Raw genomic sequence first — 27,875 nt, 5'->3', positions numbered from 1 at the left:
TTAATTCCACAGGGTCATAATCTAGTGGTGAGAAGGACAGACTTGAAAGTATTCTTTTGTCAGTATCTCCTTCACAAAATATGGTGAGCCAGGAAAGGGCCTTCTCACAGTTCCTGTGCACAGGTCCAAGCAGTGTACAAGAGTTGAGGCAGGACCAGCCTGGGTCCAGGAGAGAAGGTACTCACAGACCCAACTCAGTTTTTTATTCACCTCCCAAGTCTGGAGGGACAAGCTATTTGGATAATTTTTAAAAATAACAATAACAACAAAAAAAATAACCTGATTCTCCATTCTCCCAAAAGACCTGTGCCTGTAAAAATAAAAAGTATATGCATCTAAACGTATCTAAAACATACTGAAAAATAATTTTTAAAAATGGTTGATTGTGTGTGCAGGCAGGTATTACCTGAAATCTGAAGCTGCAAATCTCAAGGATTCCTTACCATTTCTTTAATTTACTAACAACTCTACCCAGAGTGACTGTTAGGAATACCAAACTACAAATAAAGTTTGGGTCAAATTAACACTTCATCTCTCATTCAACCAATTAGTTTTGGGGGAGTGGGTTTCAGACTTCATGTGCAAACCCCAAATATACAGCCAGCTCAGTGGCGCACACCTTCACTCCCACAACCCCAGCCTTCAGGAGGTAAATGCCAGCAGATTTCTGTGAGTTAATTTGAGGCCAGTCTGATATACATAGCAAGTTCCAGGCCAGCTAGGAGGTCTTACCACATTGTAAGCCTTGTCTTTAAAAAAAATAAAAAAGACAAAATCTATACACACACAACATTTTTTTAAGGCCATGAATCTGAAAGAGAGAAGGGGAGGGGTACATGGGAGGGTTTGGAAGGATGAAAGGGGAGGGAGAAATGATGCAATTATATTACAATCTCAAAAAGTACAAAAATTTTTAAAAATTTTAATCACATAATAATTGAGCTCAGAATGACCAGAACCCTATGAAACAACCTTTAAGCCTGCAAAGAAAGCAATCCATTTTGTCGCCACAAAGAATAAAACATGTACCCTCTGTATCTTTTCAAAGACCAGGAGATGCCTCAGTCATAGCCAGTCTCAAAAGGCCTGATGCAGTGCCAGATTGTCAAACTGAACAAAGCTGAAGAAGGGATATGAGGGGCTGACAGGTGACTGTGGTTAAGAGCTGAGAGGCCAGACAGATGACTCTGTGGTTAAAAGCATATTCTCCTGCTCTTGCAGAGGACCCTAGTTTGGCTCTCAAGCACCTACATGACAGTTCACAACTGCTTATAACTCCAGTTCTAGCAGGCACGACATCTGGTGACCTCCACAGGCACATATAATCACACAGCAAGAGCTCGAGCACACACACACACACACACACACACACACACACACACACAGAGCACACATATACACATACACACATAAAACTTGCATGTTTTGACTTACATACTTGTTTTTACAGCCTTCTGCACTGGTTGAGCTCTAGGCCCACTCTAGCATAGCTCGGACTCTAAGGGAACAGTCAAAGTAGATTCCACTTTACAAACAAGGAAATGAGAGCTTGCTGGTTATGTAACCTCATTCAGTGGCACAGCCATGAGTCAAACCTGAATGGCTAACTACAAAACTCATGAGTACTCCCTGACTCTTCTCTGCTGCTGCTGATGGCCAAATACCCAACCTGTCTATCCACACTGAGCACACGCTGCCATTAGGCCCAGATTCCTATGTTTGAAGCAGTGAATGGAAACTGAAATTGGCAACCACAGAAACCACTGAAGAGAAGGAAGAGGCCACTTTTCTCTCAAAAACAGGAGAAATTGCCAAAAGAAATAACCCAAATATTCACCAGCCGATCAGCAGATGAATGCATTAGCAACGTTCATCTGCCAACAGTAAACCAAGACGAGGCAATATCATTTAGCTACAAGGGGAATGAAGCACTTCTTGCATGCTACATGGAGGAGCCTTGAAAACACTGTGCCAAGTAAAAGAGACCTGTCATCAAAGTCCACAATTACATGCTTCCATTTACACAAGTTGGCCACAGTAAGCAAATGTAGAGAAACATAAAATGCATTAGTGATTGCTTAAAGCCAGGAAGGATAAACAAACGCGGTGGCAGTGGGGCTAGAGAAGGGTGGTACTAACAGCTGTACAGCTAGTAGGGGTTTTCTTTGTGGTAATGAAAATGTTCTAAAACTGATAGCCGCAAGTATCTGTGACTATGCTAAAAATATTGAATTATAAACATTATGTAAATTATGTGTTAAATTATATCCCAATTAAGTCTTTTTTAAAAAGTCCACTAAGCTTTCAGAGGTTTGGGAAAATGGTTATTTAGAACAAGTCTAGGGGCCAGGCGTTGGTGGCACACGCCTTTAATCCCAGCACTCAGGAGGCTGAGGCAGGTGGATCTCTGTGAGTTCGAGACCAGCCTGATCTACAAGAGCTAGTTCCAGGACAGCCTCCAAAGCCACAGAGAAACCCGTCTCGAAAAACCAAAAAAATAAAAAAATTTTTTAAAAATTAAATAAAAAGTCGACTAACGAAAAAGAAACCTTGGCTAATATCTCCTTCAAGTTCCTCACTCAAGGATGAGGAAATCAAGCAACAAACCCAATATCCAGGTCCAAATTGGTGTCCTAATGTACTGTGCCTACTGGTCCCACTACTCATTGCCCTTCCTGGGGGCCCACTTCAGTGCCAGACCAGGCATGAGCCCACCAAGGGATATAAACCTACTTGGATTTTTAAGTCTGAGATATGAAGTTATGCCCAGCAACTTTTAGCAAAGACCCTAAAAGCTGAACAGTAGGGCTGGAAATAAAGCCTAGATGGACCTACATGATAGAATGCACTGGGTAAAAGGCTCAGACTAGATAGAGGTGGGGATACTCTGGGAAGGACACAAGCACCACTCAGGGCAAGCAAACAGTGAGCCTGGATGAGCAGGACTGCGTGTTCATATTGGAAAGGGTGAGAAGCCTGTGGGAAGGTCATCCCTGACAGGACAGGACTTCATTGACAGTGCCAGAACCAAGAACAATGGGATGGGAGTGTCTAGTGACGATATACTAGGGAGCAAGGTCGGGTAGAAGCTATTACAGCCCACAAAGGAACAAGCAAGTCACACCAGGGTGGAGGCAACAGGAATGGAGAAGCAGGAAGGAAAGATGAGATCCTGAAGAAGAGAGACAGTGAAGCCAACCATGCCAAAGCCTACAGGCTGGAAAAGGGCAACCAGGGTCAGGGACTCTGACCAAATTAAACATTCTCGCTTGATTTCTTGAGTAAAATGAGGATAAAATCAGTCATACCATTCTTGGGGTGATTAAATATGGAAAGTATTTAAAAAAAAAAAAAAGAATGTATAAAAACATTGTAGTTCACACCTTTAATACAAGAACTCAGCAGGCAGATGCAAGAAGATTTCTATGAGTTCAAGGCCAGCCTGATCTTCATAGTGAGTTCCAGGCCAGCCAAAGCTACACGGTGAAATGCTGTCTAAACAAAAGTTTTTTTTTTAATAAATAAATAAATAAGTTCATGGCATAGAGTGAGGCTTCTGTTTGATAAACTAATGTAAAGGTGTCTCAGGAACTAGATGGCCCAGCTTCTGAAGATGGTGGGAGAAGCAAGGAAAAGCCTCATTGTCTCCATCAAAACATTGTCTCCATCAAAACATTTCAGTCTCTAGTCCACAGTTATTCATTCCTGGGTTCTAGGAAGAATAAGACTTACCCCTGATCTCTAAGGGTGGACCTTCTGAGAGAAAAAGAGCAACAAAAAGAATAATGACTATTCCTTATTGAAGTCCATCCTTTATGAATACTTGAGCATGTATGTATACATGCACACAAACACACATTTATAAAAAAAGAACTAAAAATAAATAAGTATAAACTATCATGCAAACACAATGTATATTTAGCAACTAAACTTGTTGAGTCTCTCCCTTAAATCAAACTCTCCCTTAAAAAAGGATGAAGGGATAAAGGTGGCTCAGTGAGCAAAGATATTCTTGGGCCAGTCTATCATGCTAGGAATAAAGATCTCAAGGCAATCTCTACATGAAAATACTAATGATAAATATGATTTAGAAAGGGGTGTTCCCAGGAGTACAGCCTCTTCTGGATTTATCTGACTAAATTTCCTTTCAAGTTTATTTATAGGTGATGGTGGTCACCAAGAATGAACTTGAGTCTATGTTTACTATTCAAGACTGACTAGCTTCTCTGACATGTATATAATCACTATTGACAAAATTAACAGCAAAGATCCCAAATTCCCGTTTACTTTACACCCTGAAAAACAAAATCTTTTGAAACAAAAATAGCCTTCTCCAGCTCTGCTGGGAAAGTTTCAATCAAGAGCTTGTGAAAGCAGCAGTGTTAGGGTGGTAAATTTCCACCAAACAGAGCAGGAAAATAATCTGGGACTAGATGTGGAGAGTGTGTCATTCACCGCAACGTTCTCTCTCTTGGATCTTCATTGTTCTGTCTAAGGAGGTCTCAGAATGTATGGTCAGAAAAAGAAAATAAACACCAAAAATAGCAGAACAGATTACAGACACATTACAGAATGAAATCTTCTGTATATACCTACTATGCTAAGCATGGTGGGACACAAAATGAGCTCAACAAATATCAGTTGGAAAATTATCAAATGATCAAAAGAGAAAAAGTGAAAAACCAGTTGTATTTATTTCAGCAAGTATTAATTGAATTCTCTCTCTCTCTCTCTCTCTCTCTCTCTCTCTCTGTGTGTGTGTGTGTGTGTGTGTGTGTGTGTGTGTGTGTGTGTAGGTTTCAAGCTAGGTACTCAAGAAATACAAGTGGTCAACATTTGATTCTTATCCACAGGAACTTACAAATAAAGAATGAAAATAAAGCATAAGTACCTTCCATCAGGACAGACAAGGGGAGTTTACTGTGACCAAACTCAACTGCAAATCAAACTTGTACTATTGCATCAAATCTAAAGGTGTCCATTTCCACCTCTGACCACCCAGTGACATAATGACTTCAAATGCATGTTGGAGAGCTGGAAAGATAACTTATCAGTTAAAAGATCTTATGGAAGACCTGAGTTCATTTCCCAGCATCCATGTGAGGCAGTTTACAACCAGCTATAACTCCAGCTTCAGGGATCTAATAATGCCTCTGGTCTCCTCCTTGGACACTGCAGTCATCTACACAAACACTCACACACACACATTAATTAATTAATTAATTAATTAATACATTCAATGTCAACACTGTATTTCTTTGCCATCAGTGTACATGAAGCTAAAGTTAACACAGCACCTGGTCCATATTTTCAGATGCCAAGTCAGGAAAATGAATTAAGCCCATTCTATTGATAATAAGCATTACACAACATTTTAATGGCCAAATATTTCATGGTACAGATTAAATTACTATGGGGATTTGGAAGAGGTGGAGAGGCTTTCTACTTGTTTGGTCCACTAGGGTGTTAGAGAGGACAGGGAGTTGGCTAAGTCTCAAAAAGCCAAGCACAGAGGCAGAGGACATCCCATCCAAGGAGAGAAATGCACGACTCTTGCCCAGAAATCTAAAGAGTGGCTCCTCTGTATGAAGCTCGTGGCATCCCTGGGCAGAAAATGGAACAAAAACTGGAGAAACAGGCACCATTTACATTGCTCCCTCCAAGCCTGTTTTGTGACATAGAAAACCCACTCCTCTATGGATATACAGATAGATCTAGATAAGATACTTGGCTGGGAAAAGGCTCAAACTCCTGAGCACATCGAGTTCCCTGGCATCTGGACTCAAAGGGTTCATATGAAGGGCAATGACATTCACATAATACCCGCTCTTGACTTCAGATTTTAACCAGAAGAGGAGTCTGATCCCCGTATCTGCTTCCCTAACTCTCTGAACCTTTATTTTTCTCTTTCTACCCTTCTTGGTATAAGTTTAAGAAAGAAAAAAAAATCAATGCCACAAAGTCTGTACATTTAAATTCAGCCCACATGACATTTCCTTCACATTTAATTACTTCCATACAATTTACATCCGCTAGTCACGCTAGACCCCAGAGTATTAAACATGCTCCTTGACAAAGACACTCTTGTCTGATAATAACCCCATAATCAAAGTTCAGGAATTATGAGTAAGGCCCAGTTGGCTGATGGGTGAAACAAACAGGTTTTGTAAATTCATCCAAGCAAGCTCCAGACAAGAAGCAAACCAAAGCTAGCCACTCTAGCACTATGCTTAAGAATAAAACCAGGCAATACTGCAAAAGGAGCAGTCTTGGCTTGCAATCTCCTGCTTCGCGGAGCTTGTCAGAAAGAGCCAGCACACAATGGTACCTGAAGGCACACAGCCATGGTTCTGTTTTCAGGGTTTTGAGGTCTGGACAACAAGCTGGTTTTTAAAGAAGCAAATCACTCTTCAAGGAAGCTCTTTTATCCCTCAGCAAACCCAGGCAACGATCGACCCTGTAACAAAGGCTATCTGCAAAGCACCTCAAGACTTTTACACGTATGTCTGTTTCCACACACTTGATCAACCTTCTCTTACCTTCCCCACCTTCCCCAAAAATTTAGCTTTGAAACTTCATGACATCACAAGGGTCCTAACACAGCTAACTGGGTCTCCCTCCCTCACAGCCCACTTTTTACAAGAAGTATGCCATGTTTCCTACAAAACCCCTTAAGGCCATTTTTAAAAACTCAACCATTTATAACTTCATGCAATCTCTCCTCATGTTCAAAGCCCATTCAGACTGCCAAGTGCAAACAACCTGGGCCATTTCTCACATTCATAGCCACATGTCACATGACTCATTCAAGTTTCTATAGCTTGCCCCCAGCTCATCTTCATAAACTGCAGCTTTGTCTATGGATAAAGGTTAGAAGGCACCACTTCTACCACTGTGAATTTAGAAACTGACAGATGACATTACGCTGGCCTGCCCCTGTCACCTGGCAGAATGCACTCAGGCAGTACCCTGGTAAACCCATGGTTCCACCGCTACATAGTCTGCACACAGGCACAAAGGATCCCTTTAAAAAAAAAAAAAAAAAAAAAAAGACGACCCCCGGCCCACTTACACTCTCTTTCCCGCTGTTCCCCTGGGGCAGAGGACTTTACCTGTCTTACTCTTCTCTTCTGTCCTCTCTCTGTCTCTGTGTCTCTTTAACTCTTTTCTCTTTCCCTCCCTTCCTTCCCTTTCTAATAAAACTTCTCACTTAAATTCTGTCTGCCTGGCATGTTTGTCCCCCGCCTCGGTCACCCTCACCACACCATGGAATCCGCCAAGGTCCCCCATGCACTTTATCATAACATGACAGCTTTTGCTTCTAGCCAAAGAACTACTTTTAGTCTAATAATGTGGTTCTAATAAAAAGCAACTCTGAGCAAGGCATGGTTGCACACAGCTTTAATCTCAACATTCAGGATCTCTGTGAGTTCAAGGCCAGCCTGGCTATGGAAAAAGACTGTCTCAAAAAAAAACAAAACAAAAAAACAAAAAAACAAAAAACAAAAAAAAAAAAACAAAAAAAACACGACTCTGGGAGCAAGCAAAATGTGCTTGCTGCCAAGCCCGAGGATCTGAATTTTATCCACTTCCATGTCTTTAATCTCAGCAATCAGGAGGCAGAGGTAAGTGAATTCCATGAATTTGAAATTATTCTTTTCTACTATACTGAGTTCTATCTAGGCCAGCCAGCATGACACAGTGCAACCTGGGAGAGGGAAATAGGATATATTTTATGAGTGACTGGGGGGTATGTGGAGGAGAGAGTACCAGGATAGAGTGCAGGGAGAGATGACTGGAATTGGGTGGGCATTTGGGGGATGGTGTGGAAACCTAGTGCAGTGGAAACTTCCTAACATCTATAAAGGTGATCCTAATGAGACTCCAAGTAATGCGGCATATATGGAGTCTTCACTGACCATCTCTTGTCGCCAGGTGAGGCTTCCAGTGGTGGGACTCAGTTGCAGTCAAGTGAGTTGTTGGCCAAGAGGGTACCATGGAAACCTGAAAACAACCCAGGCTGTTGCTAAGACAAAGCTTTGCTCTCTGCAACTGGTGTGTGTGTGTGTGTGTGTGTGTGTGTGTGTGTGTGTGTGTGTGTGTTGGGGGGGGAGGGGCACATTGTTGAGAACAACATTGACACAACTCACTGAACAAGAAGTTGAGCTGGTGCCTAGAGCCCTCACCCCTACATTTCTACATTCTAGTCTCTTTGGTACGAGAAGGTCCTCTACAGTCTACTGAAAGAGAAGCATGGACACCAACCCAACTACAAAACCTTTGACCTACAATCTGTCCTGACTGCAAAATATGCTAGGGCAATGGGGGTATAAAACTTGTGTAAGTAGCCAATGTCTGATTTGACTTGAGGCACACTCTACTAGAAGACATTTACACGCAACACTGCTTGGGTAACCAAGAACCAGAGACCCTGGGTAAAACCAAACACTAGTGATCTTAAAAAAAAAATTAAAAAAATGGCTCCTAATGATATTCTGCTATACTCATAGATCAATGTCTTATCCAGTCATCATCAGAGAGGCTTCCTCTGGCAACAGATGGAAACAGTTGCAGAAACGCACAACCCGACATTATTTGAAAGACAGTCTAAATTGGAGGTCTCCAATAAGTCCCACCCTCCAGTGCTCAGAAGTGTCGAGGAAAATGAGACAAAAGATTGTTAACAGTTACAGGGGATGGAGGACACCAAGAGAACAAGGCCCTCTGAATCAACTAAGCAGGGCTCATATGAGCTCCCAGAAACTAAAGCAGTAAGCACAGGGCCTACGTGGGTCTGCACCAGGTCCTCTATGTATATATTACAGCTATCTTAGCTGTAATCTTAGCATTTTTATGGGACTCCTGACTGTGAAAACAAATGGGTCTTTCTGACTCTTGTGCCCGCTCTTGGGATTCCTGTAACTTCCTCCAGCTGTCATGACCAATTTTGATATAATAGTTTTTACTTCATCTTACTATATTTTATTTTGTTTGGTTGTTATCTTGTAGAAGCCTGATCTTTTCTAATGAGAGACAGAAAGGGAGTGGATATGGTGGGGGTGGGGAGGTACTGGGAGGAGAAGAGGAGGAGAAACTATAATCAGGGTATATTGCACGAGAAAGGAATCTGTGTTTTAATAAAAATGAATTGTAAAAGAACATTTCATCAAAACTTAAATATGAGCTTCTAAATGAATGTTTTAAAAATCTGATTTTTCTGTCAGTTTTGGTATAGCTACAATTTTGTTCAAAGGACTACAGAACCTGGAAAAGCTGTTGCTGCTATTGATGCATAACATATTGCCATTATTGCTCTTTTTATATAAATATAAATATATACATATATAAAAAATGACTATTGCCATGGTAGGCAAGTGAGGTACCAATAAAGAGGGGCATACCAGGGCATGCAAAAAAAAAAAATCTGATTTTTCTTTAGTGTACCAATGAGTTGGTGTATAAAAAAGTTGTCTCTGAATATATACACATGTGCATTATTATAACATGTACAGCTACCTATGGCTCGGCAGGTAAAGGACATGCCACCACTCGTGACAATCTGAGTTCAATCCCTGGGACCCACATGGTGAAAGAGAAAAAGGAACTCCTGCAATTAATCCTGACTTCAAACCACACTGTGGCATTCGTGATAAGTACCAGTAAGTAAGATCTTTTCAGGGGACATAATTCCATGACAATAGTTTATATCACCATGCTCATATGCAGGTTTATATTTCTTTCTTCCTTCAGCTCTCCATCCTAGGTTCCATACGGCAGGCATGAATCACCCAAGGTGTTTCCAGTCCTAAGAAGGGCCTTGCAAAAACTGCTAAAACTCCATCATGACACCTTGCTCCAAGGCATGCACTGACAATGCTCTTCAACTGTCCTGCAGCCCCCTGTTCACCTAGAAGGTAAGCTGATCATCTGATGCATGTGCAACTGAGAAGCCTGCATGCTTTAAAGGTTTTTAACCAATTAACTATTACTGGCCAATTACCAGGTTAAATGACAAGCACTGGGGCAACACCTGACTCACGTCACTAGGGCTAATAATTACAAAGGCTGCAATACTATGTAACTTACTCTAACACCTGACAGACTTGGGCTAAAGCTTCACAGAAAGTTGTAGGACACTGGTACCCCCTTCTCCATAATGAACCAACACTCTACTCCTACTGTTAAAGGGCTGCTTAATCATCACTGATCAGTAGTAACTAAATTCAAGCAGCAGACATGGATACTGTGTACTGAAGGGACCACAGTGACTTCCATTAGAGCTGCCTTTATCAAGCCAGAGCCCACCCTCACCACCTTCACATGCAAAATGCAGAAACTGCTAGATTAGTAACTCAAGCTGAACTTGTCTTAAACCACCAACGGAATAGCTTTTCTAAAGACCGAGAAAAAAGGAAGGAAAGATTGCAGTTAGGTATAAGCTTAACCTCCTAGCAGCTTCTCCTCACTTGATTCCTAACTTTCATTCCTTCAAGTTCTCCCACAATGTAAATGCGTAACTGGGTTTTATGATAAAGTGCACAAGTTAACCAAATATGCATTCGATGACATCGTGTTTTTAAAAATCCGTATTTTCCCAAAGCTTCATATACATGGGCTTATATTCCACACACTAGATAAAACAAAGACTCATCAAGTGGGGACAATTGCACTATCAAATTTGTCTTCAGAAAACTTCAGAGCAAGGCGTGGTGACACACACCTTTAATCCCAGCACTCAGAAAGCAGAGGCAGGGAGATCTCTCTGAGAGACCAGCCCGGTCTACAAAGCAAGTTCTAGAACAGCCAGTGCTACAAAGAGAAACCCTCTTGAAAAAAGAAAACACAAAAACAAAACAACAGAAAACTTCAAGAATATCATGAACAGAAGAACTTAACTGTTTCCTTTACAAACCCTAACCTTCCTATTAAATTCATGTCTATATAAATCCCAAACCTGTAACACAATCTCATTTGCTCCTAAATTTGCAAAATGTAGCAAATAAAATAACCTTTAATTGTTTGTTATTATTATTTTTTTGTGTGTCTGCATGTATGTGTGGTGCCCCTAGAGGCTGGAAGAGAATTCCCTGGAACTAGAGTTACAGATAATTGTGAGCCACCATATGGGGCTGGGAATCCAGCCCGGGTCCTCTACAAGATCAGTCAGTGCTCTTACAAGCTGAGCCAATCTGTCCAGCAACATGAAACAGCCTTTTAATCCCAATATAAGCTTTAACCATAAAATGTAACCAAACTCAACTTAGTTTGATAGAATCAAATATAACGTGGAGAATTTATTTGCATTAATCTCAGCATGACCTTTCCAAGTACCAATGAGTTCTAAGAAACAATAATAACAAAAACACAGTAAAGATAAACCCTCACTCAAAACTACAGTTATAGTTCCAGAACTATAAACTCGTAGGTCTCCAAACATAATCTGCTATTTTTATGGCTACATGGCTATGTTACTGAGACACCCCAACTAACAAAGACTGACCATGAGCTGAGAGTGGAGACCTGGACAAGTGGTTATCATATCAATTAGGGTAATACTTGAATTTGCATCTTGTTTTGTTTTTATTTTTAGATTTACTTTTATTATTTTATGAGTATCAGCGTTTTGCCTGCATGTATGTCTGTCTAGTGCCTGAGGAGGCGGTGAGCCGCCAGGTGGGTATTGAACCTGGGCCCTTTTCAACAACAGCAAATGCTCTTAATGACTGAGCCAACTCTCCAGGCCCCAAATTCAAATCTTGTAACTTAGTGTAAAAATACTGATTTCAGATCTCATTTTAGTAGAGTGCTTAAGCAAATGTACGGTCTCTCTACAAAGCATTAGACCTACAAAGTGAGAGAATCCCTCCATGTCAAAGTCACTAGAGATTATTATAAGAGTATTTTCGGGTTGTAGAGAATATGTAGCTTATACCTCTCTGAAACCTTCATTTTTCTCTTTTCTAAAACTAAATTACTAAATTAACACATGATCTAGTGCCTCCAGGCTTTGCCATAGCCCAAGACAAGAGAGTGGACTCAGTGGGTGATGTTCCCTGGACACATGTAGGTTCGAAGTGCTAACCATTCCTCCTTCTTGGCATACTCTTTCCTGGCTTCCAGGCATCTTTGTTTTGTTTGGTTTGGTTGTTTGTTTTGTTTCCTCCTGCCTTTCTGACTCTTCCCCTTCCTGCCCCTCACAGGATGTCTAAGGACTTCTCTGTCTGAAGCCCTGTAAGACCTCATCCACACGTAAATTCAAATCTTGACACAATACACTGATTATATATAACACGACTTAGAGCCCAGAAGGACTGGACAGAGCACAAAATATGTCCTAGACAATTTTACATGGACAAATTTATAAGGACAAATAATACATGAATGCATGAAGTTACTTAGATGTACTAGAAAAAAATTTTCTTAGAAAATCATGGTCCACCTTCCCTGAGTATTTAAAGGAAGTCACCAGTTGCTGTAGGGTGGAGCTCATGAGGGCCAATCTCTTCCTGAGAGGATACTAGGAGTTAATGGTTGCCTAGGAGGGAGAGCCATTTTCTTCAATGATGTCACCATTAGGAAGGTCCTCATGCCCTATAAATAACCCTTTCCATGCTCATGTAAGCAACCCCAATTAATTCACTAGGAATTAGTGAATTAATAATTCACTAATTATTAATTAGGAAAAAGGAAAAAGACATGAAAACAGACGAGAGATTGTCTGGAGAAGAGGAAGAGGCCAGGGGAATGGGAAGTCAGGAGAGATAATGGGGAGTAAATATGATGACAGAACATGACAGTCATATATGAAAACGTGATAATGAAAACTATTCTTACATGGAATTAATAAATAGTAGCTCAATAATATTAAAAGTGTTCCCTCAGGAAGAAAGAAAGATTATGAGTATGGTCGGAAACCCAGCATGGTCACTCTTGAAGCTATAATCCAAATTCTCAGGGACTGAGAATGATCATTATAGATTTGAGGCCAACCTGGGCTACAGAGTTCTGTGACTTCAAGACTAGCCTGACCTACAGAACAAATTCCAAGATAGCCAGGGCTACACAGTGAGATCCTGTCTCACCATTAGACAAAGCACACAAAAAATCGGGTTATAGGTTCCTGGCTCTGATAATGTGAACAGGTCCTGTAAGAACCAGAAGCTAGCCAAACGTCACTGACTTACCAAAAGTGACAAAATGGCTGGGCTTATGCACAGCTGATAGAGTGCCTGCTTAGCATGCATGAAACCATGGGCTCAACAACATAAACTAGGCATGGTCACACATGCCTGAAATCTCAGCAGCACTCAGGGAGCAAAGGCTGGAATATCAACCACAAGTTCAAGGGAATTCTCAGTCTTTGAAAACAGCTTGGGATACACGAGATACTGACCTTAAAAACAAACAAAAAGAAAAAGTTGAGAGAAAAAAAGAAAAACAAAGATGACTAGCAGGCAAGCAACATGTAAACAACAAACTCAGAAAAAAACAAAACAGAAAACTAGTGTCGGGAGGGAACTATGCTCTCCCTATCTTATCAGAGTCTTCCACTGAGGGTTAAAGAGGGAACCTAAATTAAATACAGATATAACTTTTAAAAGTTTAAAGGGTCTCAGCTGTGAGCACCGAGGAGTTGAAGGAAACCACTGTTGTCTGTACTACTAGATCTTTACCAAGTATGAAGATTTTTGATTAAAAAATTGTATTTTAACATATATTTCAGAAAAGGCCAAACAGTAGGGTGTCGTAACCTTGCCTTTAATCCTAGCACTCAGGAGGAAGTGGCAAGCAGGAGTTCCAAGCCACAACTATATAATGTGATCTGGTCTTTAAAAAAAATAATACTACAATTATTAATAAAGATCATTGCTGGGCAGTGGTGTCACACTAGGAAGGCAGAGGCAAGCAGATCTCTGTGAGTTCGAGGCCAGCCTGCTCTACAGAGTGAGTTCCAGGAACGGCTCCAAAGCTACACAAAGAAACCCTGTCTGGAGAAGAAAAAGAAATCATTAATAAGAATGGTCAACGTTTGTAAGAGTAGGAGAAAGTTTTCTTGAGCAGAATTGTTATTATTTTCCACAATAACATTTATAGAATAAAGACTGAAATAGTTGACTAAGGGTCATCATTTTCTTTATAATTCTGTTTTATGGTTCACGCACAAAAACCATGCATTCCATTATAATCAGAAATTTAAAGATAAATGATAACCTCAGTAGGGGAGCTGAAGATATGGCTCAGTCATTAACAGTGCTCGATTTTCTCCCGGGAGCACTGGGGCTCCCAGCATGTATGTTGGACTGCCCACAGCTGGATCTGAAATCTCTGATCTCCTCAGGCACCGATAAAATAAGCTAAAAAATAGCCCTGGGTGGGTTCAGTACCAATAAACCAGACTGCACTTGGGTGGACCCAGACTCTTCAGAGGAATCAAGCTTCATCTTTGCCTCTCTATCGAGTCCCTTAAAGGTAGCCACACCAGAGAAAAGGTGTGAATATTCAAAAAGCAACCTTTAAGAACAAACAGAAAGGGTTTTCCCAACACTCAGAGACACAAGAAGCCAGGGCTACAAAGTGAGACCTGCTTTAAAAATAAATAAGGAAGCAGGTGTTGGTGGTGCACGCCTTTAATCCCAGCACTCAGGAGGCAGAGGCAGGCAGATCTCTCTCTGTGAGTTCAAGGCCAGCCTGGTCTCCAGAGCGAGTGCCAGGATAGGCTCCAAAGATACACAGAGAAACCCTGTCTTGAAAAGCCAAAAAAATAAAAATAACAAAAATAAAAATAAATAAGTAAATAAAAAAAAGTAGCAGAAAGTGATGATGTCATATACCTAGGAATAATCTATCTTACCTAAAGAAAAAAATGACAAAAGATGGCAAAAAGCCTCTTAGAGGTCTAGGCTCCACTCCCCATAAAGCCATTGTTCAGCTGTGTTAGTGACATAAGTAAAAAGGGGGTTTTCGAATGGGAAAAGAACACCTGCTTCAAAACAGATGGAGACATCATTTCCGTCAGAGCCCACTGTCAAATAACATGACTTCTTCCATATCACATCTTCAGCCTCTTCTAGCCAAAAAATACAACAGAAAAGCCACTAAAACCTCCAACTGATCCTTGTCAATTCTAAATACCTTTGGTTTCTGATTGATACAGCCCTGAGTCCCCATAGTCATGAATAAGATTCTTCTGCCAGCCCCATTTACAGATGAGAAAGCTGAGTAATAGAGTACAAGAGAATTAAATCAGGGTTGACAGCTATCATTTTCTTAAGGCTGTGTAACAAAGTATGACATAGAACGTTGACCTTATTCAAACTTCAAGCAAAGCTCTAAGAGACATCAAGAATTCTTGCAGATTGCTTATTCTACAAGACAATACCCACAAAAAAACATAATTCCTTATGCTCTCTTAGTCACTTAGCTACTAAATTTCCAGGGATGGCTTCAGGTCATGCCATCCATCGACTATTCAAAATGAAATGAAGAATCACTCTGGTTTAGTTGGAGGAGTACCTGTGGCAGCATGGGTGGACAAAAATAATGGGTCACAACAACTTCCTCTATACACTAGGCTAACTTCTATTTTTGCCCTAAATCACAAACACATCTGAGCAATTTTAACGATTAAAAAGACATGTAGAAAAGAAATTGTTTTTACTTAGAGGTCATTTTTGTCTATGTTTCCACAGACATTAGGAAATCCCAGCTCTTATTTCATATTTCAATAATCATATTTATATGTGCATTCATGAGCAGTTTAAAAATAATCTGAGATCAAAAGGGACAATCTAAAATTATTTGGACTCTACTTATATTTATTGCGAAGTCCATGTTAGTAAAAATCCTGGTGAAATATGTACAGCTGCATTTACCTAAGTGAACTTAATACATGATGATATTTTGAACATGCGTGCACTTTGTAAACTTAGAAAAATACCATGCTATTACATCATGTACCTGACTTTAACACTATTTAGAAACCAAAGCACTGAGCACACATCTATACCATGGCTCAGTAATCCAGACACCGACTGTGATAAAAGACTGCTGAGTTGGCTTCAGGACATCACCATCACACCAACCCCCAAAACAAAGATAAAAATAATTAAAAGTATTCCCAAGAAGAGGCTAGAGGGATAGCTCAGTGGTCAAGACCATTTGATGCTCTTGCAGAGGACTGGAGTTCAGTTCCTAGCAACCTAATCCCCAATTAGGGGAGTTGCAGCTCACACTGCCAGTTCCCAGGAATTAAATACCCTCTTCTGGCCTCCATGGGCACTTCATGTATGTGGTACATACACATATCCCCAGGCACACACACATACACAGAAAATAATATAATAAATCTTTTCTTGTTTTTGTTTTTCAAGACAGGGTTTCTCTGAGTAATAGGTCTGGCTGTCCTAGAACTCAATTTGTAGACCAGGCTGGCCTCAGACTCACAGACTTCTGTCTGTCTCTGCCTCCCTGGTGCTAGGATTAAAGTTGTGTGCCACCACTGCCCAGCAAAATAAATCTTAATATAAACAAAATATCAGCAGCTTTGGGATGGGGAAGGAAGAAATGACAACCCGTATGAGTCTCAGACTTGCCCATAATAAATTCATCCACCACCATATGCTCATTCTTAGGGCCTCAACAATCGAAGTATCAAAGATAAATGCCAAAAAGGAGTTTGGTTAAACTTTTAAAATAGTACATGCTACCTTACATTTGAACCTTTGAAACAAGGCTACTTCAACAAAGAGATACAGCTCTATGATGAACTTCAAGACATGTTCGTAGGCACTTTTCCTTTTGGCAGTGAAGATTAGCCAAGAAGTGATTCTGCACCAAGTGGTTCAGCTACAACTTCCAAATAGGCCTTTGCTAGCCTGACCCCTATGATCTCACTGGTTCTGATAACAATTCCAGTTCCAGCCTGTTTCTTTCCTCAGGAATGCCAACCTCCTCTAGCATTTGAAAATATATTTTTCCTGTACAACCTAATCCAAAAACTGAGTCTAATGTAAAATTCACTACATGAAGAAGCCAGACCAATGTGACACGACCGATGACAATGCACACTCCTAATGTGATGGTATTATAGGTTACCAAGTGTAACATAATAAGACTCCTGACCCAATTTCCACACAATTTGTTGGTCCAGCCCATAACTACTTTACAATGCAGTTGGTAATTACATCACTGTGCTGTGTGGTCATTACATCACCAGCTGGGAGAGGTAAACCCACTAGGCACTGTGCTCTTTTCCGGCTTGCTTTTCCTGACTGTTTGAAGCACCCAGACGACCTACTCATGGCAGACCCACCGCTTCCAAGGTCTCCCAAAGTTCCTGTTATCTTATGCTAATAGACCTGGCTCTGAACTAGTTAAAGGAGGGAATTAAGTGTCTAAGATCACAAAAGCTGCTCCCTGCTTCTAGTCAAGTCCAACTCCCAGAGACTCACTCCCTAGTTTCCCAACTTTGCAATTCTCTGAAGAACCTTGGAAGAGTCTCAGTCAAACACACACGCACGCACACACCACGAAAGCGACAGCGTCCTGGGCATCACAGTTGTGCCCCTCTTGGCTGCCGGCTGACTTACTTGAGGAAGTATCTCTGGCCAGTGGCCGTGAAGGTCATCTCCCACCCGGGGGGCAGTGGCAGCTCGTCGGTCACGTCATAGGATTGCTGACGGAGATGCGCGTGCTGTTGTGCAGGGCCCCCAGCGGCGCCCGCACCAGTGCCTAGCTGCAGGGATGCGGGCGACGAGTGCGAGCGGACGTGCTGCGCGCCGCCTGCCAGTCGAGGCCCGGGGTGGCCGCCCGATGAGTCGGTGCTGGACTGGCGCGAGTGCGAGCCAGAATCCGGCTCCTTGAAGAAGGATTCCGGCAGGATCTTTTTCCGCCAAGAGCTGGGCTTGGGGTTCATGACAGAGTTGAAGAGGGCTTCGAGGTCCGTGTCGAGGTCCTGCGTGACGTGGATGACTTGCTGCCCTGGCGGCGGGAGCCCAGGAGGGACCGAGGACGGATTCATCTTTCTGCAAGGGAAAAGGAAGATCAGTTCATCCTTTTAGTTGAAGTCAGAGGAGATTGTGCAGGGGAAGGACAGAAAAAAAAAAAACGCAGAGACAGTTAGGTACCGGTCGAGGGACCAGCGGTGGGGGGAGGGGGCGCCCCTGGCCTCCGAGATTATGCAACTTTCCCGCAGCTAAGAAGCTCCCTTGAGCAGGCAGCGGTGGGAGGTGGAAGGGTGCCTGCATCAGGCCCGGTCGCAGCCTCCCCTGAGCAATACACCCACCGCCGATCCCAGGCGCCGGGACCGCGGACGCCGAAGAGCCCGGCGCCCGGGAGGGTGCGGGGCGCGGCGGGTGCTACCTGGGCACGCGGGGAAGCCGAGCCTGGGAGCCTCCCGAGCTAGCGAGCTGGAACCCGGTCCCGTCTGGCAGATCCTGAGCGAATTCCTAGCAGCCGAAAGTTTGGACTCTTACATCCCCGGAGCTAGCCCCGGGCGCTCGCACTGAGCGAGGAGGCGACGGAGAAGCAGCAGACGAGAGCAGCGGCCAAGGCTCCCGGACTGTCCCATAAACAAAGTTTGCAGCAAACTCCCACCCCTAGGAAAGAGGCGGGCCGAAAGTGGAGCTGTTGAATTATGCATGACCTCCTGGCCGGAGTCAGCCTGCCCCTCCTCTTCCTCCTCCTCCCACCCGGGTCGGTCGGTCGGGCTGGCGGGCGGGCGGGCGGGGTGGGCTGGGCACTTCGCGGCGAGTGAGACCGTGCCCCCGCCCCGCCGCGCCGACCTCTCCCGCCGAGCGCTCTATCTGCATTCCTTTGAGTTTACCACTGACTTGGGGCGGGATCAAAGAGAAAATGGCTCAAGCTTGTTAAATCAAGGGGTTATGGACAAAATCCAAGCCTGAGGATAACGGAGGGCACGTAGTCGTTGTCGAGGGGCCAGGGGCCAGAAAGGGTCGGTCCAGGGCGCTGTGCCCTCGCCTTGACGGGAGCGCCCCCGCATCGAGATCGCGGCACGGGGCGCGGATCTGCCCGAGGTCGGGCCGGGGCGCACCCTGGCGCAGGGAGACACCCGCGAGGCCAGACTTTCCACGGAAGGCTGCTTAGCGCTTGTGACCATATTTGGTCTGGTGAGGAGGCAACTTGGCGGTTTGGCTTTCAATTGTCTGCAAGAGCGTAGACGGTGTCCAAAAAGTGCCACTGTTGCTGAAGATGCGGCTTTGCCAAAGAATCGGTTGTAAACTACCAGCCTTCAAGCCTTTCATCAATAGTTAGTTTGCTCTACCGGGTGAATCCAGGATACTTGGGGTTGAAAGAAAAAAAAAAAAAAAACAGACAACGCTGAGTTCTAGAAGAGCCAAGCAATTGCGCCCCCTTCCCTCCTCCCGCGGCGTCTGAGAGGGTAGTGGGAGGATTGGAATGTCCCTGAGTCCCTCCAGGGAGCCTGGAACTGGGATGGAACCGGGGCAGGTGGCTAAGATGGAGAGGGTGTGTCAGTGACTCGGAAAAAGCTACCCACCCTCCCAGCGACTGGACCTGGGCCAGAGGTGGAGACCCCTGCCTGCCTTTGGGAAAAAGGAGTTCAGGCCTGGTAAGACAGCTGCCAGGAAGAGGGAGGCGGCCTTGCCCTTCCTACTGCCAGCTGCTCAACTCTATTCCTTCTTTCCTTCGGCCTCTCTCCAAGAAAGGGTGGCCGCATGTTAAGTCAAATTCCAGGAAGCCCCTACCCGACCCACAGATTCTAATAGACGTTTATTAATGATAAGCTAAGTAAGGCAATACCCGTAAAACACTTTGCTTAGCCTGGGCTGGGTACAAGTTTGTCAACAGAATTATATTAAACTCAGGCATTGTGACTCACCTTGTTAAAGAGCAAAATAAAGTCAAAATTAAATCCACAGTTGACGGACAGAGTTATAGAAAAATGAAGAGGCCTATGATCTACCAGAAAGTTGAAAGGACAAAGGCACTTTAAGAAATAGAAGAGTGGATAACGATATGGCTCAACAGGTAAAGACCCTTGCGGGCAAGCCTGACAAACTGAGCTCCATTTCCACACCCAACATGGTGGAAGGAGAGAACCAACTTCCATAAGTTGCCCTCTGGTTTCCACATAAGTCCCTCCCACCCCAATAAAAATGATATTTAAAAAAAAATTTTAGTCTACTCGAATAACTGTATCCTATTCCAAAGTGTTAACTATGCTTGAGCTGTGACCTCCATGCCTCTCAGAAGCTGGGCAAAAACAGCGTAGCCTTATGTCAAGGCCTCTTGAACTTTCCACTCATGGCCCCTGTTTGCCTGAAAAATGGTTACCCAACCCCTAACTATATAGGTGTATAAAATTTGTACAAATCAAACACTGATAATGATAAATTGATTTTAAATCAATTCCTGGGTGTATATACAGGATTTTGTCATTCATTGAAGGCAATTTGGGCTGTGACTAAAGCTCAGTGGCAGAATACTTGCCTAGGATCGTTCTCTAGTAATAATAAATAAAATGACTATGACTGTATATAAAATTTAAGCTGTTTAATACTGCAGGAAATAGGACATTTTTAATATTTCTCACTTTTTATTTTATAGTTGCTAGTCCTGAGACTGGTATAGCACAAAATGGCAGAAGTGTCTTTTGGGCCTTTTCAGAAACTATCCTAGTTTCTGAATGTTTCTATCCTAGTTCCAAGTGAAAACTTCACTTAATGATTTCTTCTCATAAAACCAAGTCAGCAACTCAAACGGCCATTTTTAACACCAAACATTCTAGCACAATGTAACCCAAAGACATGCTGGAATGATGGTAGAAAAACATTTTCTGTGTTTTCCATAATTAAATCATTGTGTTTCTGTAAAAGCAGAACACTATGTGACAAATGATATCACTGCAATGCAAATCTGAGCAGTTGTGTTTCAAGCAGTGTTCCTTGGTGTTGTATGGTGTAGTGCTGTATGGTGTGGTGTGGTGTTGTGTGGTGTTGTGTGGTGTGCCAGCATGAACAGAGCAAAGTGCAAGTGTGTTCAAAACTAAGAGTACAATGAAGTCACAAGATGCATTACAGGCAAGTACTACCAGAAACACAATTAAGATCATGATGTTTGATACTGAATTAATTTTTGGTCTGTGTGTGTGTGTGTGTGTGTGTGTGTCCAGAAAAATTTTTGTTTGTTTGTTTTTTGAGACAGGATTTCTCTGTGTCTGTAGCCCTGGCTGTACTAGAACTCGCTCTCTAGACCAAGCTGGCCTCAAACTCAGTGATCTGCCTGTTTCTGCCTCTCAAGTCAAAGGCGCTGGCGTGGCATCAGAAACCTTTTATAATTGCCAACTTTTTCCTGACCCCTGCTCCACAATGAATTAATTACACAAGCCATATGAGATCACAACCCAGAGACTAAGAAACACCTGGATAGCCTCCCAAGATAGAGTTGGTTGCTTCTGGGCATCTGAAACTCTTGTTCTCCATGCAGCAAGTTCTCTCTACTCATAGGACTGATAGGAAGGGGGGAAGCCTCTGAGGCTCACTCCATCAGAAGTGAAATCTTTAACTGTGGAGCCAGAGGAAGTACCTGGTATGGGAAGGTTACTAACTTAGAAGCTGCAAGACTGACAGGATGATGCTTGAGGTCAGTCCATTCCAGGAAGGACCATTTTTCTTTCATTTATCTATTTACATTTGTTATGTGCACTGGTGTTTTGCCATGAGTGTCAGGTTCCTTGGAACTGGAGTTACAGACAGTTGTGAGCTGCCATGTGGGTGCTGGCAATTGAACCTGGGGCCTCTGGAAGAGCAGTCAGTTCTCTTAACCACTGAGCCATCTCTCCGGCCTCTCCAGGAAGGTTCTTGTCTCAGAAAGGTGTGAATGTGGGTTGCAATTGGGTAAGAAAGGATGTAGCCTTTATTCCTTGCCAAGCCTCAATAAATAGACAGCAGTGAACACAGTTTTCAGTACCTGAAATGGCTGATAACTCAAAAGCTTCACATTCCTAAACATATAGACTCTATCATCATAAGTCAGGCACCATGGCGTACATTGTAGTCCAAATGCCGGAGCAGCTAAGGCAGGAGAACCTATCACTTGAAGTTAGTCATTCCAGGCCAGCCTGGCTAGCATAAGGAGACCTTGTCTTAATAAACAAACAATCAAATAACAAACCTGATAGATGATTCAGTAAGATTTGCTGTTATCCCAACCCTTCTAACAATAATAAACGATAGCTATCAAGTCAAGGTACTACCCATAGTAGCATGGTGTTGTCCATGTGCTGGCTAGTTTGTTTGTTTGTTGTTTGTTTTGTTTGTTTGTTTGTATTTAACTTGACATAATCTAGAGTTACTTTTGAATTGAGAAAATGCCTCTACCAGATTGGCCTGAGGGCAAGACTTGACTGATACTTGATCTGGGAGGCCCCATCTTACGGCAGGCAGTGCCAATCTTAGACTGGTGATCCTGAGTGATACAAGACACTAAGCTGAGCATAGCATGAGGAGCAAACCAATAAGCAGCACTCCTCCAGGGCCTCTTCATCAGTTCCTGCCTTGAGTTCCTGCCCTGTCTTCCCTGGATGATGAACTACAAGTTGTAAGATGAAATAAACCCTTTCCTCCCCAAGTTAACTTTAGTCATGGTGCCTCATCATGACAATAGAAATCCTAAAAACAGTTTCATTCTTTGGACTGGGCGTAGTGATGCACACCTTCAATCCCAGCACTTAGGAGGCAGATACAGGTGGATCTCTGTGAATTCAGGGCTAGCCTGATCTACATAATGAGTTTCAGGACACGGCTATATAGTAAGACCAAAAAAAAAAAAAAAAAAAAGTAGGTGGGGAGGTGGTGGCTCGTGCCTTTGATTACAGCACTCAGGAGGCCAGCCTGTTCTACACAGTGAGTTCCAGGACAGGTTCCAAAGCTACACAGAGAACCCCTGCCAAATAATAATAATAGTAATAATAATAATAATAATAATAATAATAATAATAATAATAATTACTTAAGTCACCGAACACCCAAGTCACCTCAAACACTTAAGCACTCTATACTCAAGTCCTCTGTTTCCTCATTTGTAATTTCAGGAAAGTAATAGTACCTGCTTCAAAAGCTCCATGTTTAGAGCCACGCATGGCACAAGAGCAAGGCAGCCAAAATCCATGCATGGATGAGAGAGGGGCTCAAGAATTCTTATCCCTAACTGAAGCACTATTGACAGTTGATGGTTGCAGGGGGATGAAGAGACAGTTTTCTTCATGCATGTGGTACCTATGAGATTTTAGTGGATAGTCCCACACCCATGGACGTGCAGGAAGCAAAGATGGGATCAGTAGGTGTAAAAGGAAAGGATGTGAAGGTGGGAGGGGAACAGGAAGAAACTGGAGATGAGGGAATGGGGGTGAACTTAGACAAAACACATTGTATGCAAGTGTGAAATTCTCAAATAAGCAAAGTTAAAGTGTGCCTCAGTTGATAAAGAATTTGTCTCTACCTCAGCACCCCACTACCACATAAACCCAGCCTAGCAGGACAGAACTATAGTGCTAGAACTGGGTAGGTGGAGGCAGGAAAGTCAGAAGTCAAAGGTCATCTTCAGCTGTGTCATGAGTTGCCTGAGCTACACGAAACTCTATCTAAAAATAAAAGAGATCCCACAGGAATAGTGACTCACTCCTCCAATCCTAATGCTTGGGAGGCTGAGGCAGCGGATTGCCAAGACTTCTAGACTAGTCTAGGTTACAGAATGAGACAGTCTCAGACAACAATAGAATCAAAATTGAAAATGAAAGCAATTAACAAATTTTGTCTCTTGGTCCATTATTATAATACAAGCTTTGATATTTATCTGGTAGGAGAGATAACCATTGTAGGGAGCCGTCATTCTCCATTACAATAATGGTGCCTGAAGACACCAAAATGTAAATTACTTCACAGGCGCTGGGTAATCTCCATTCCTTTGATCTCTGCCTATCCCGTGGCTCATTTGGCCTGAGGAGCTGAAGCCATTCATAGGGTAACACGTCCCAGGCGGCTTGCCAGCCTTTATTAAGGAATGGGATTCTTGGTTCAGGGTCTCCGCTCTGGTAAGCTTATGCTCTCTCCACTCTCAAGATGCATTAAAGCTTGTCTGCAGAAGGATCCGAGTGTCCTGCGTGTATTTCTTGCCGGCGAGAACATACAGCGCGCGGGACAAACCATGGTCACATAGGTGGTTTTCCCAGATAGAGGCTCTGGATGTGCTGACCTTCAAGATTTACCCAAACTGGAGAAACTCAACTGCATAATTTGTGGGGTTCTGTGTTTGTGCTCCCTTTAATTAAAAAAATAAAAAAATACAAGCTTTGAAGTGTTTGTCTCCACCTTCTACAAAGGGTAAGAAATGCAACCTCCCTAACACACATGTCACACATTTACTAAAGTTGTCATCATCTGTTGGAGCTAATGGGCCACCTCCTCCTTATTCATTCCCTAATGTAATCCTATCCACTTAAATATGACAGGGCCTCGGATTTAACTTAACAAGAAGACTGTAGAGTAAAACTACACCAGTTCCTCCCAAACAAACCTTCCCCTAAGCAGGTGGATGCCTTTGCACATTCAACAGATTTGAGCCTCAAGGGAAGAAGTCTAACTACACTATTAGGAAAACCATTTGGCAGCAGAGCCCACTAGTGAAGAAGGTTTCTTTTTTATTTTATTTTTATAATTGTAATTAGACCAATTTTAAATTAGAAACAAGCTTCTTTTAAATGTCGATCACAGTTCCCTCTCCCTCCCCTCCTTCCCTGCCCTAGCCCTACCTCCTATCCCAATTCCTTTCTGCTCCCCAGGCAGGGTGAGGCCTTCCACGGGGGATCTTTAAAGTCTGTCAAATCATCTGGAGCAGGGCCTAGGCCCTCCCCCCTGTGTCTAGGCTGAGAGAGTATTCCTCTATGTGGAGTGGGCTCCCAAAGTCCATTCGTGTACTAGGAGTAAATACTGATCCACTACCAGAGGCCCCACAGATTAACCAGACATCCAAACTGACATCCTCGTTCAGGGGGTCTGGAACAGTCAGTCCTATGCTGGTTTCCCAGTTATCAGTCTGGGGTTAATGAGCAACCCCTTGTTCAGGTCAGCTGTTTCTGTAGGCTTCTTCAGCCTAGTTTTGACCCCTTTGCTCAACACTCCTCCCTCTCTGCAACTGGATTCCAGAGTTCAGCTCAGTGTTTAGCTGTGGGTGTCTGCCTCTGCTTCTATCGGCTACTGGATGAAGGCTCTAGGAATGTCATATAAGGTAATCATCAATCTCATTATCAGAGAAGGACATTTAAGGTATCCTCTCAACTATTGCTTAGATTATTAGTTGGGGTCAAACTTGTAGATCTCTGGACATTTCCCTAGTGCCAGAATTCTCTTTAAACCTATAATGGCTCCCTCTATGATGGTATCTCTTTTCTTGCTCTCCTCTATTCTTCCCCTTACTAAATCTTCCTGTTCTCTCATGTCCTCCTCTCCCCTCCTCTTTCTTTTAGCTCCCTTTCCCCTCCCTTCATGCTTCCAATTAGCTCAGGAGATCTTGTCCCTTTCCCCTTCTGTGTGTAGGGTGGGTGGAGGGGGGACCATGTATATCTATCTCTCTTAGGGTCCTCCAAACTAGTGCAAGTTTCTAATCTGGGTTAATCAGAGGCTAATCAGATTGTGAAATTAAGGCCTTCCTAGGCTACAGAGCAAGGTCACTTTGAGCCTAGGAAACTTGCCAAGACTTTCTGTAAAAGTAATAGTAGGGGCTGAAGAGATAATTCAGCAGTCAGAGCACTTGCTGCTCTTGCAGAGGACCTTGGTTCAGTTCCCAGCACTTTCATGGTAGTTCACAACTGTCTCTAACTCTGTTTTAAGAATCCGACTCCCCTCTTCTGACCTCTATGGACATGGGGCATGCATACAGTACACTTAGATGCATACAGATAATGGCTCACATATGTAAAATAAAAATAAAAATCATGAGAGAGAGAGAGAAGGAAGCTGGGTAGATTGAGAGAAAAGCCCGTCTTTTAAGCCTACCCCAAGCTCCGGCCAGCTCAATAACTGAGTGCAGACACATTGTTGCCAGAAAAGCCAACAGAGCCATAGCGAGACCAGAGTGCAAAACTGTATGCAAATAAATTGGGTTTCTCTGCCTTGAAATTTAGAGTTTATATGCAGAATGTATATTCTAAAGATTAAGAGAATGAAGATTGTTTGCTTTTGGTGCTAGGGACTGGGCATAGGAGCAAACTAGGCCTCCAGGTAAAGTAGCAAGAAAATGTAACACAAACCTTGAATAATGGCTGTGATTTAAATCTCATAAAGGCCAACTCAAGAGTCATTATGTAATAAATTCTTATTTCATAGATAAGAAAACAGGTCCAATCAGTTTTTAAAGTATTTTGTCCAAATACAATGAAAACATGAAACTAAACAAGCAAACCAAGAGTGCATGGGTCAGCCACAGCAATATGCTCTTTCCCCTTGTAAATTGTTCCCCTTGTGCATCCAGTGTCATGCCTTGTGAAATCACTGTGATGCCTTCTGCCTCGGTTCCGGAGAAACGCCACAGTTTTTATAAGATAATCAGCTGAGAACACACTCCTGCTGATATGTAAATCTTGCTCTCTACTTTCTACCAGAAGTCTGCCACCAAACCCTCCCCACAACACACTTCCTAACAAAGCTGTTCTTCCGTCAGCCCACCCCCAGCCTCCCTGTCTGTTCACATCACTCAGAAGTAAATGCTATTGATCCTTTCTTCTGGCTTGCTCAGATCTGTCCTTCCTTTCACACTTCCACAGCAAGACCTTATCTCAAAATGTTCCCAGTAGCCTCCTAACTGGTTTCTCTGGCCTCCTATTTTCATGATGTCATTCCCTGGTGCTGAAGCTCTTTAACAACTGCCTGAAGGGAGTAATAAAGGTCAAAGCTATTAATGTAGCACCCAAGGTCTCTCAACAAATTGCCATCTTTGTGGCTTTTTGGCCATGCTTTTCATAGAGTCCAAATAGCCTTTATCTATTCCAACAAGGTTCTGACCCATGAATATTCCCTCTATTCTTTTGTAAGTGTAGGGGTTCAGAGTGTGGAAGTGTTTTGCCTGCATGTATGTTTGAGCACTATATGCCTGCCTGATGCTCAAGGAGATTAGGAATCAGATTCTCTGGTACTGGAGTTAGAGATGGTAGAAGCTGCCATGTGAGTGATAGGAATCAAAGCAGGGTGCTCTGGAAAGGGCAGTCAGTCTCTTAACTGTTCAGCTATCTATCCAGACGCTATTCCTATGTTTAAATTCAACTCAAAACTGCCTTCTAAACTCTATTTTCACATTTTCATTGGACTCCTCCTTCTCTCCCCTCAGTTTCTACTTTCTTTGTCTATTTCATCCCCATATAATTAGAGAGAACAATACTTTATATTTCAGCCTTAACCTCATTATCTCCTGCCTCCTCAACTGGATTGCAAATATCTGAAGAGCTAGAAGTATCACACATTTTTTTTTTTTTTTGTGTGTGTGTGTGTGTGTGTGTGTGTGTGTGTGTGTGTGTGTGTCAGTGGGAGGAGTGGGTGCGGTTTCAAGACAGGGTTTCTCTGTGGCTTTGGAGGCTGTCCTGGAACTAGCTCTTGTAGACCAAGCTTGTCTCAAACTCATTGAGATCCGCTTGCCTCTGCCTCCCAAGTGCTGGGATTAAAGGCATGCACCAAACCCTCCCCACAACACACTTCCTAACAAAGCTGTTCTTCTGTCAGCCCACCCCCAGCCACCCAGCTTTATCATACTTTTTTTTTTCAGCATTCCCCTGAGTAGGCAACAGTCCCTTGTTGAGTGTAAAATTATTCTAACAAGATCTTTCCCATTCTGCTTTCAAGACTCATCTT

At 42.9% G+C, this 27,875-nt stretch overlaps 1 protein-coding gene and 1 pseudogene across 2 annotated transcripts in view; one reads left to right on the top strand and one right to left on the bottom strand.

The window, feature by feature from the left end:
- The window catches only part of Wwtr1 (WW domain containing transcription regulator 1), a 118,923-nt gene extending 100,268 nt beyond the window's left edge, over positions 1–18,655 (bottom strand). Inside the window, exons 1-2 of one of the 2 annotated variants that reach the window (XM_027395013.1) lie at positions 18,474–18,655; positions 17,589–18,023 (exon numbers count right to left, since the gene is read on the bottom strand). In XM_027395013.1, coding sequence (XP_027250814.1) covers positions 17,589–18,023; positions 18,474–18,640 — 602 coding nt within the window. In that variant the 5' untranslated portion in view covers positions 18,641–18,655. Of the gene's footprint in view, positions 1–17,588; positions 18,024–18,360 lie in introns of both variants that reach the window. The other variant, XM_027395012.2, reaches the window with a different exon arrangement.
- Positions 18,656–24,158: 5,503 nt separating this feature from the next.
- LOC113833423 lies at positions 24,159–24,303 on the top strand (annotated as a pseudogene).
- The last annotated feature ends 3,572 nt before the right edge of the window (positions 24,304–27,875 follow it).

This window comes from Cricetulus griseus, assembly GCF_003668045.3.
Source record: "Cricetulus griseus strain 17A/GY chromosome 1 unlocalized genomic scaffold, alternate assembly CriGri-PICRH-1.0 chr1_0, whole genome shotgun sequence".
Classification (NCBI taxonomy): domain Eukaryota; kingdom Metazoa; phylum Chordata; class Mammalia; order Rodentia; family Cricetidae; genus Cricetulus; species Cricetulus griseus.
This window is presented reverse-complemented; position numbering and strand designations above follow the sequence as displayed.